The sequence below is a fragment of the Acomys russatus genome, chromosome 24 (genome assembly GCF_903995435.1).
Source record: "Acomys russatus chromosome 24, mAcoRus1.1, whole genome shotgun sequence".
NCBI lineage: Eukaryota > Metazoa > Chordata > Mammalia > Rodentia > Muridae > Acomys > Acomys russatus.
This window is the reverse complement of record NC_067160.1, coordinates 12,876,029-12,887,778: the sequence shown is the minus strand read 5'-3', so window position 1 is coordinate 12,887,778 and position 11,750 is coordinate 12,876,029. Positions and strand designations below refer to the sequence as shown.

Sequence of the window (11,750 nt, the reverse complement as noted above, 5' to 3'; positions counted from 1 at the left end):
GGTCTGGGGGAGGGGTTGGACTGCTGGAGCTTCCTCAGCAGGGGTCTGGCCACTTTTCTGCCTTGAGGGAGTTATACAATATATAAAAAGTCCAAAATTTAGAGTCCACTGTGAAGGCAGTAGGCTGAAGCAGGAAAGGTTGTTATTATTTTGAACAGCTCCCATGGTAGCTATAGACATTCTGAGGCAGGAAAGCGTGTGGGCTCCCATTGCAGTAAACTGAGGCAGGAATAGTCACATGGATAGATCCCTCTGAGGCGCTGACAGGAACTGTCCTTTTGTTTCAAAGTTTCCACAGCCCCAGGAGGGGAAGGGAGGGGCTGACAGCCCTGAGGTGGGAAGGAGGGAGCAGCCGGCCATTCTGGCTTGGAGGGCATTGGGGATGGCCTGCTACAGTTTGAGAGTGGCTGGGATGGTGGCTGCAGCTTTGGGCACTTTGATCTGTCGCAGCAGTGTGAGGTAGCAGGCCACTGAGGCTCTCTCTGTCTGCTGTAGGGTTGGCAGCTTGGATCTTGCTCTCTGCTGCCACCGTGGCTCTCTCTACTGCGGCAGGCCACTGAGGCTTTCTCTGCCGTGGTGCGATGTACTGCTGTGGCCAAATCGAGGAAAGCCCTACAGTTTGGGCAAGCTGGTTCAACTCAGCTGTTCTGGTTCTAACTCCTCTCCCAGACGACTCACTTAATCTATCTTATCTCTTGGCCCCTGAGGTTCTTTCTTTGGCCACAAACTAACTCCAGCAATCTGCTCTAATTTCCTGGCTGCTCATTCTCTGGCTTTGGGCTTCACATGAGTCTAACTAGTTCACTCTCTGCAATCTCTAGTACTGTCCTGGCCAGATTACTTCCTCTCCTCCCCACCCCGCTCTGCCCCTTGAGTAGTTTCCCTCCCCCACCCCCGTGTCGAGCTGGGCATATCCTATTCTGCCAACTCTTTTCTCGGATTCATCACTTTTTCTGCCACACAATCAGACATCACTTCCAAACAAGGGTGCATCCTTCTACAAGCTAGCTTTACCTTTATTGTTTGGGATTAAAGGCATGTATCACCACACCTGGACCTAAGCTTTTCTTTACATGAAACTTGCTCTACACCAGGCTGACCTTGAACCCAGGTCTGCTCGCCTCTGTCACCTGGCTTAAAGGCTTGTTTGTAGTCCAGTTGATTCACACAAACCTAGAAGGTCTTTGGATGTGATCCCTTGCCTGAGCAGCCATGTTCTGAATTAAAATTCCTCTACAAAAGTCAACGTTGAAAGCACTGGCTGAGTAAATTGATGTGCAACAGAATTTAGACATGGAGTAAGACAGTAAATATGTGTTGAGTAATCTCTTAAGTGTCCAAACAAAGCTGTGTCACATAACTAATTTTTCCACAGTGATACATTTTAATAAATGCAGCTCCCCAAAATGAACTACCTACCTGTATATTTAAATTACACAGATTGGGGGAAAATTGGTAAAGAAAGGAAACCAAAGCAAAGAACACAATATCAATGGATAATCAGAATTTATTTTTGAAAACAAAAACATATTTCCTTATAAAGATCACGGAGTACATTTGTTGTCCACTATGAAAACTCCTAACAGACAGGACTACTCTGCTAAGTAACTCATACCAAATATGGATGCACTGGCTAGTTTTACATCAATTTGAAGCAAGCTAAAGTCATTTAGGAAGAGGGAACCTCAACTGAGAAAATACTCTCACTGTATTGGCCTGTGAGCAAGACTGTGGTGCGTTTTCTTGATTGATAATGATGTGGGAGGGCCCAGATCACTGTGGGTGCTGCTACCCCTGGGGTGGTAGTCCTGGGAGCTATAAAAAAGAAGGCTGAACAAGTCACGGGGGCAAGCCAGTGAGGACCATTCCTTCACGGCTTCTGCACCAGTTCCTGCCCCAACATCCCTTTTTGATGGACTACAAGTTGTAAGATGGAATAAATACCTCCTTCCCCAAGTTGTTTTTGGTCAGTGTTTCATTACAGCAATAGAAGCCCTAAGGCAAAGGAATTGGTCACAAGTAACTCTAACAGGAGCTCCTTTGGGGAAACATTCTCATTTGTGTACTTTCACAGGAAGCAAAATCCATACAAACAAGTGCTAAGTGAATAAAATAAGGCAACTCTTCTTTGACATTATGACAGAGTCACACACACACATCCCCAAATGATGACGGTAATCACATTAAAGTCACAAAGACGAGTCTTTAAAGTTCTGTCTCAAGGATTGATACCTTGAATGTAAAATCTGATGCAAAACAGGGAAAGCATGGTTTGGAGGGTCTAGCAAGGACGCTGTGGTGGAGACGAGAACACACTCAGCCGCTTTGGTCAACAAAAGGCAAAACAACTTAAGCGTTTGGCCAATCACATGCAGAACCCTTGCAGCTTGTTTTCAGATATGCTTCATTAAAAAGCCTTTGAGGTGGTGCCCTGGATGGCTATAACAGAGCAATAAGGCAATGTGTCTTTTTTTTTTTTTTTTTTTTCTTTAGTTGTAGGTTCCAGTGTCACGTGGTGTTATACACAAGTAGCTAGTTTGGGAAACATTTCTGAAGCAGGCAAGCATAGGAGGTAGTTTAGCTTGGGACCCCAAATTGTTCTGGGGTTATACACACCATCTCCTCTGGTAATAATGCACCTTTCAGCCTAGCTCCTTTCCTTTTGTGTTCTATGCACACATAGAAAACAAAACACCCGACAGCCATTGCAGTACATTGAGCTCCATAGAGACAGCGCCGGGGCAAGCGCGAGCCGGGCGGGCACTGGGCGACTCTGAGCCTCGCAGACGAAAATCAACTAAACATGGGCAAAGGAGATCCTAAGAAGCCGAGAGGCAAAACGTCTTCATACGCATTCTTTGTGTAAACTTACTGGTAGGAGCACCAGAAGAAGCACCCGGATGCTTCTGTCAACTTCTCCGAGTTCTCCAAGAAGTGCTCAGAGAGGTGGAAGACCATGTCTGCTAAAGAAAAGGGGGAAATTTGAAGACATGGCAAAGGCTGACAAGCCTCGTTACAAAAGAGAGATGAAAACCTACATCCCCGCCCCCCGAAAGGGGAGACCAAAAAGAAGTTCAAGGATCCCAGTGCACCCAAGAAGCCTCCTTTGGCCTTCTTGTTCTGTTCTGAGTACCGCCCCCAAATCAAGGGAGAACACCCCAGCTTATCCATTGGTGATGTTGCAAAGAAACCAGGAGAAATGTGGAACAATAGCGCTGCGGATGACAAGCAGCCCTGTGAGAAGAAGGCGGCCAGGCTGAAGAAGTGTGAAAAGAATACTGAGGCGTACAGAGCTAAAGGAAAGCCTGATGCAGCAAAAAGGGGGTGGTCAAGGCTGAAAAGAGCAAGGGAAAAAAAAAAAAAAAAGGAAGAGGAAGAAGATGAGGAAGAGGGGGAAGGAGAGGAAGATGAGGAAGATGAATAAGTTGGTTCTAGTGCAGTTTTTTTTTCTTGTCTATAAAGCATTTAACCCTTCTGTATACAACTCACTCCTTTTAAGGAAAAAAAATTGAAATGTAAGGCTGTGTAAGATTTGTTTTTAAACTGTACAGCGTCTTTTTTTTTTTTTGTATAGTTAACACACTACTGAATGTGTCTTTAGCTAGCCCTGTCCTGGTAGTATTTTCAGTGGCCACTGACCTTGCCTGGTACAGTCTGGGAGCTGTAAATTGGCATGGAAATTTAAAGCAGGTTCTTAGTGCACAAAACACCCAGCAACTTTGGAATCCCACAGGATTAGAATTTTTCTATTGCTGTGATAAAACTCCACAAGCAAAGCATATTACAGAAGGAAGGGCTTACTGCGGGCTTGTGGCTCCAGAGGGTGAGTCCAATACCATCACAGCCAAGGAGGCACGGCAGCAGGACAGCTGCGAACCCACATCTCAAACCACAAAACAGCAAGCAGAGAAAGTGAACTTGAAATGGCACAAGTCTTCGAGCTTTTAAAGCCTGTCCCAAAGCTGGTGTGGTGGCACACACCTTTAATCCCAGCACTTGGGAGGCAGAGGCAAGTAGATCTCTGTGAGTTCAAGGCCAGCCTGGAGAGTACATAGTGAGTCCCAGGACTACCAGAGCTACAAGCGAGCTCCTGTTTCAAAAACAAACAGAACAAAAAACTTGCTCCCAGTGACATATTTCCTTCAGCAAGGCCACACCTCATAAGCCTCCCCAAACAGGGCTACTAATTTAAGAAAAAGCATTCAAATACAAGAGAATATGGGGTTATCTTATGCAAGCCACCAACCACATCTTCCTCTGCACACCTGCACATATTCCTATCTTGAATAACAATGTACATTTCTCTACTCTTGGTAAGAATCAAATTAACCATGTGTCTTGAGTATGAAAATTAGAAGGACCTTCCTGGCTTGAGCTGATTTTGGGTGCATGTACAGTAAGGCAAACCTATGTCCTCTGGTAACCTTTCAGCATCTTATGCCTATGCGTAACTGGTTGTACATATACATAACATCAGATACATTATGGGAACAGCCATGTTCAGTAAGAGAAATATCACATAACCTCACCCATTAATCAAAATAGAAAACCAAACCACAGCTCATAGAAACCAGCCCCTCCTTCCCTGAGATCTGTGCCTTAGCTTCTATGGCTTGCTATCCACCTTGACAGTGTACCTCTTTAATATGAACTGTTCCTTTATTACAGATAAAATTGTTTGTTTTGCAAATTGTTATGAGCCCTTATTTTTATTCTTTTGCTAAAAGGCCAAGGACCTGGAAGCACCAGGACAAGGCCTCAGGCACTGGTGACATTACCACTGGCTGCATTTTGTGGTAGCAGATGTAATTTGCACACTGCATTTACCCTAAGTGGAAACACTCCTTTAGAAAGGAGTCCGTTCTGCATTTCCTTTTCTACACAGAAGGGTGCCACCTCTGCACACCCGCGCCTCACTGGTGACGGGAAGGCCCTGTTGCACTTTGAGAGCACACAACCAAGGACACGAAGAAGTCACAGAAGGTTCATTTGTATTTGAAGAACTGACTTCACAACCAACAGCCACAAATGGTCTGACTCTGTGTCAGTTATCTAGAAATTTCAGATTTAAAAAACATTTCTTCCAGGTATCTTTAGAGTACAGTTGTAGGTAACTATGTTCTCTAGGTATTGTGTGTTTGCATGTACACTCATCAAAGTTGAAATCCTAGGAATAAGGGAAATTATTCTGCATTTTCACAAAGTAACGGGCATCAAACTAAGTTTTACAGGTGTAGGACTCAAAAAACTACTTTTAATACTAACTAGCTACTATCTTTCCTTGAGTAACTCAAGAAAACATGAATTTGAAATTTCAAAGCGTCCCTAATTTACTGAAATTTAGAGAAAATCTTTTCATTACAGAAAAACAAACACATCTTGGAGATCCAGTGGGTTCGTGTTCTGCTCCCTGCAGTACAGTATCAAGTTGTGGGCCTCTCCTTCATGCGGGAACGTTGTTTCTGCTAGACAATAGCCTGTTAACACACAAAAGCATTTTGTCTAATAAAACAACAGGCACACATCAAAGTGCCTTATTCTTTAACATTCTAAGAACCTTTAGGATACTATTGAAAAATAGTGTGGCTTAATGGCAGGGTCCAAACCCGGTAGTGGATGGCCAACACAAAACCAAGTCAATGGTGTTTTGTCTGAGCTTAAAAAACAAAAGCTTACAAGTCTTTTGCTTATGTATTATGGTTTCCATTTGTTTTTATGGAATTTGTGTGAATGTGTGTTGGTCTGAATCTGTTTCTTCTTTTTGAGACAGGGTTTCTCTGTGTAGCGTTGGCTGTCCTGGACTCACTTTGTAGAACAGACCTGCCTCTGCCTTCCCGAGGGCTAAGATTGAAAGCCATACCTGGCTTCTTGTGCTTTTTCTTTGGCTTCCCTTTTCTGTTCGTTTTCTCCTATTCTGGTTTGTTTTTACCATTAATATTTTTAGGTATGTTTTCTAATTGAAAGAAAGGGTGTAGATTTGTGGGGGAGGGAGGGTGGGTCTTAGGATGGGGCTAGGGGAGGAAATTAGAATATATTGTATAAAATATTTTCAATAAAAATTTAAAATTAAAAGAAAAATGTAGTACCTTTGAACTGCAATGAGGTCTGCATGTACATCAGCTTGTTGCCACAAGATGTGGTGTTGTGTACTCCCATACTGGCAGAGAGGGTATATTCAAACTAGCTCAACAATTTGTTGCATATCCTCAGTCTGGTTCAGATGGACAGCTATTTTTAAAATGACACCCCAAATGCTGTGAATTGCTCCAAGTTTTCACTCTGTACTTACCTCGTAACTGTTTTCCAACAATTTCCTGCATCCTCTTTAGAATGGAAGCTCCAGGAAGGCAGAGATATTGGACAATGTTAAGAATGCTTAGAACACTGACACCTAGGGGTACTAGGTTTTTACTTAATGAAAACTTTGTAGGAAAGAAAAGAGGTCAGTGAGGAACAGGGATGATGGGGGAGCAGTCTAGGGCTTGCAGGCAGTTTTTGAGGACTTAAGCTTTGAGTGAAAAGGGGTTCCAATCTAGGATATAGGGGGCTGTGACAAATCTTTAGAGTACCACTCTGGCTGCCCTACTAGGGATGAGCTACAGTAAACAGGGATAGAAGGCAAGGGGCATGCAGCAACAACAATCTGAGAACCACGAGAGCATGGTTAGGTCTCAAGCAGTGTAAATGTGGAGACGTAGCTGCAAATTGGGTTCTTTCGAAGGGAGAACAACATTTACTGTTGGGTAGGGTACAAGTGTGAGGATGAAGAATCAATGGCGATGAAATTGTTTCGGCTTAAGTAGCTGGAAGAACTATGCTGTTACCAACTGATGAAAGACTGAAGAGCAGATGGTGGCTAGTTACTTCAGTGTTGGACATGGACAAGATGCTGTCTAGGGTAAAGTTTGGGTAGTATCCCAGCTGGGGCATACAGAATAAAAAGGTCACTCATTACCCGTGAATGGAATCTAAAGTGGACCAAGAACAGAACAGAAGCCATGCCTGTCAGGTCACGGGCCTTCCAAGGGACTGGTGGTACAGAAATGGAAAGAACCCCAGGCTCTTCTCAGGAAGTTAGATGCCCTGACATGGGGAAAAAAATCAGCAGGTATTACTTTGTGAAAGACAGATAAAAACAAGCAAATTATAAACATAATTTAAAGATAGAATTTATTCTCTGATGGTTTAGTCATGCAAACTGTACATAAAAGAAAATAGTACAGTTTGTGTAACATTGCAAATATAAGGACTCAAAATGCTAGGTACAGAAGTAGTGTGACATCCTGGAATTCAAAATGTAACTTTTGTGTGTGTTTATACCACTAATAATGATTTTTATTTGCTGAGTACATACTGATTTACAACAAGTGCTTTGTCAATTTTGTAAGTTCGTTAACCGTTACATGACTGCTCACATCTATGTACTTCTACTTTACAGTTGGCAAGAATCTGTTACCAAAGAACCGAAGCTTGCACAAATCGGAAGATGAAAGAAAAATATTGAGAGGGTGCAAAGAGTGAGACATGGAGGCTTTGACCAACCTTATCCATCTACAAAAAAAAAGAGCTTGTCTGGAGAATTCATGTTTTGTGCCTTTGAGACCAACTCTGTAGCATAATTATGACAAAAGCATAAAGCATGATTAAAGCTGATTATTTTAAATATGAGATCAGATCAAAGTAATAGAAGTAGAATCTGCAACCAAACTGCTCTCATTTTTAATAAGCCAAGTAATAAAATGCCTATTATTGTCATACTTAAAAGTCCTGAAATGTCGTTTATATAGTTTGCATGTTTCCTAGTCTGGAACTCAGGCAGGTGGGATGGGGACTCCCCAGAACTCTCAGGGGAATTCCATACAGGCTTTGGAAATGTCAGTCTCATTGGAAGATGGCACCGAGACCCTAGTGATCGTGTAGTGTGGATGCAGAACAGACTACACAACTTAGTATAAACACATTACAGGTATTTACAGAGTGGAATCCTGCTTAAACGCCAGAAGTTGCTACTGGTTAGGACTCATAACTATTTTACAAGGTTTTCTTACACACATTTACTACTACTTTTTTTTAAAATTTTTATGTTTAACAATTTAGTCTATTTAAAATATTGTACTGTATTTTTTTTTTTAACATAACTGCAGAATAAAAATAGATAATGGCACATTAGAGAACTCAGTATTCCACAGATGACCGGATAGTGAGCAAAGATTAACTACAATCATCTCATCAGAACAAGCTACATCATGGAATGTTAGTTACCCAAGCCTGCACAGTAATGGCATCTGAAACTGCAGTCATCTATTGCCAGCAGCACACTGAAGGCATCATTAAACATTCAAGCAAATATCGCTGGCATAAACTAGTGGAAGATGCACACACACACGCACACACGCACATACACACTCATTCATTCACATTCCCACAATATCATTACAATGTTCTAAAGATAGATACTGATTTTTTTCCACGAGAAACATTATCAAAATTGGCTACTAAAAGATGACAGTGCTTTCACAAGAGTAAGTACAAGTTAGCTCGCAAGCACAAGTACGACAATGGGGAAACAGTCTTTAAAATTTCTAAGTCATAATTTTAGGCTTTTCTGGCAACCACATCACACCTCATTATGTATAAACTTCTTACTTTGTTACCTGAAATCTGTAAAACAAAACAAAAACCACACACAACAACAGAAACCAAACAAAAACAAATCCCAAATGACAAGAGCAAATTAAAAAATTACTAGTCTGATAACCCTGTACCATACATTATATAATTTCATAGTTTTCAGCCTCAAGAACACAGGTTTAAAATACTGAATTTAAGACTTAAAAAATCAAGTCATTTTTGAAATGCTCAAGATTCTAAAACTTTTGTTTACTTAATCTTAAAAACATTGCAGGGCGATGAATGACTTTTATTAGTCTAAGAATGTGCACAGAGCACTGTATGTCTTACCATACTTTCACTCACTTAAAAAAAGTGGTTCTAATATTCTTCCTTTTGCATAATGTGCAAAATAAAAGGCAAAAAGATAAAAGGAACTTTCTGTCATTCTCTTCCCTAGTGCCTTACAACTTTGTTCACATTACAAAGTCAATAGGGATTCTACAGAACTTTGGTATAAATGATAACAAGACCACCACAGCTCAGGGGGAGGGGTGGGCAAAGAAATGGAAGTGGAAGAGTGGTTTGTTAACACCCCCATTTATTAAAACATCACCGACTCAAAGTGAAATAAACCACAATCAATTATGATACAATTTACACATTGAGTACAGAAAAATCAATAAATCTAACTATATATATATATATATATAAAGCAAAATCAGTCTTCCAGAGACTAAGAACTTACTCAGTCTGATCATCAACTGCTGCTACACCAACTCTAGACCCAAATTTAACTTCAAGTACAAAAAAGAAAAAAAATTTACAACCACAGATTTCGCATAAATGCAAACTGGTCTTTCCTTGATTTCCCTTCAAAGTCACTAATCAGTATCTAAAGGGGCCGCACTGCAGGTCTTTAATCAACTTCCTGAGGGCTGTGACTGGGAGGAAGGAGCCATGACAATCTGTGAAAGTGTAGGCTCCGTGCTCTGGTCTGCCATCTGGGTGAGGACTGAAGTGGCCACAGCTTCCGCCTTTGATGTTGAACTGACTCCATTGGATGTGCTGACAGAGCTGTGCTGGATTGCTTCTGTATGTGGACTGCTTGGCACGGAAAGGTCTTCTGAACTGTCATCTTTATCAGCAGCTGAGTGGTAAAAAGAAAAATGTAAGTACTGACAAAAAAAGCGTTATTGAGAGGAGTCTAGAAGGTGCTTTACAGTATTTGTTAATGTACAGGACAAGCTGTACAACAGAAATAAACTGAATAGTGGCTGTAGTCAGGAAGTAGGCAACTGTGTCTGTCAAAGGCCAAATGAAGGCACGGCTACATATCGTGAGATCTTCCTGTACATACTTGCTAAATATGGTCAAAGAAAATGAAGCAGAGCCACGTGTGATGCACTTCAGGCCAGCACTCAGGAGGGAGAAGCAGGCAGATCCTCGGAGTTCAAGGCCAAATCTGGGCTATATAACGAGAACCTGTCAAAAAATAAATACACAAACCAACCAAAAAGGAGGCAGGATAAGGAGGTGGTGACACAGCTATCATCTCAGGACTCTTCAGTGGCAGAGGCAGAAGGACTGCAAGTCTGAGGACGACCTGGGCCACACAGAAGACGACAACGGTAGGCCTTGGGACTACACCTGCTCACAGGTAGAACCAAGCATGGGCCAGTCTACTGGCCTACCTGTCACCCTTATTAAAAGATAAAAAATAATTTATAACTACATACATAAACCAAATGAACCTTACACACAAATTGTATTTTCAACTAGTCCCTTTGCATTTACCAAAACTGTACTATTTCTGCCTGAATTTTCATCTACTGCAGTCATGGAGGATTACAACACCTAAGTCTAATGATACATACAAATGAGAAAAAGTAACATTCAAAGACTAAATGTCACCAACTGTTAGAGCTATACAAATTAATTGGGATTCAAATATATATCCATATAAGACCTAAGATATTGAAACTGAAGAGACATTCAGGAAAGCCAGTGTAAGTATTTATAGAAACAAATTTACAATATTTAGATTTGAGCAACAAATCTCTTTTTTTATTTTATCTCTTTATTTTAGACTAGAGTTTTACTCAACAGAGACAAATCTCTGCTAACCCTGCAAGATCCAGGTCTAACGAACAGAAGCCCACGTGGCCCAGCCCTCTGGTCCACTGAGAACACTGTTACTGACACTGCTCTTCCCTCTTCCTATTTCTTTTTTTTTTTTTTTTTTTTTTTTTTTTTTTTTTTGGTTTTTTGAGACAGGGTTTCTCTGTGTAGCCTTGGCCATCCTGGACTCACTTTGTAGACCAGGCTGGCCTCGAACTCAGCGATCCGCCTGCCTCTGCCTCCCGAGTGCTGGGATTAAAGGCGTGCGCCACCATGCCCGGCTCCTCTTCCTATTTCTTTAATCTGCTCCTTATGTTTCCACATTTATCACAGTGGCAAATAATCCCTAAATGATAGAGCTTAATTCTGTTTGCTGCTATACAATGTAAAATACCACCAGAGCAGATACATTCTCGTCATTTTTCTTTCCTTCTTTTAGGTTTTGAGACAGGCTCTGCGTGTGCAGTTGACGGGTGGCCATAAACTCACTGCAGGCGTCCTGCTTCAGCGGCTGAGGTGCTGGGATCACAGGTGTGTGGTGACATGCCTGATTTGGGGGCTGGGGAAATGGCTCAAGTGGTTAAGAACACTGGCTGCTTTTCCCAAGGACTGGGGTTCAATCCCCAGCACCCACATGGTAGCTCACAACAGTCTGTAACTCCAATTCCAGGGGATTTGACACCCTCACACCAAGGCACATAAAATAAAATAAATTTTTAAAAAGTTTTAGTTAAGTGTTTAGAAGGCTTTCTAGTAGATGTGAGAATGCAGAGCAGCCTACTGGTCGGATGGCCAGTGCTACTGACAGTGAATCTTACAGAACAACTACCTCATCATTTGTTACGTAGAGGGTGGACAGTGAGCACCTTGTGGAGGGAGACATACCTGGCAAGTATAAATAAAATTCCCCATTTTGAGTATTTTCTGAAATAGTCATTTTTACAGGATTTATACACTAGCCTCAAATCCATGTATTTTAAAAAATACAAAAACATACAAACACACAAAACCAGAAAAGT

The 11,750-nt window shown here is 41.6% G+C and overlaps 1 protein-coding gene and 1 pseudogene across 3 annotated transcripts in view; one reads left to right on the top strand and one right to left on the bottom strand.

Annotated features, from left to right (window-relative positions):
* Window positions 1–2,803: 2,803 nt before the first annotated feature.
* Window positions 2,804–3,424, top strand: LOC127207388 (high mobility group protein B1-like; annotated as a pseudogene).
* Window positions 3,425–7,153: 3,729 nt separating this feature from the next.
* Window positions 7,154–11,750, bottom strand: part of Atf2 (activating transcription factor 2) — an 84,195-nt gene continuing 79,598 nt past the window's right edge. For all 3 annotated transcript variants that reach the window (XM_051167030.1, XM_051167032.1, XM_051167031.1), the window contains one exon: window positions 7,154–9,760. In XM_051167030.1, the coding sequence (XP_051022987.1) occupies window positions 9,534–9,760 (227 nt within the window). In that variant the 3' untranslated portion in view covers window positions 7,154–9,533. The remainder of the gene's footprint in view (window positions 9,761–11,750) is intronic.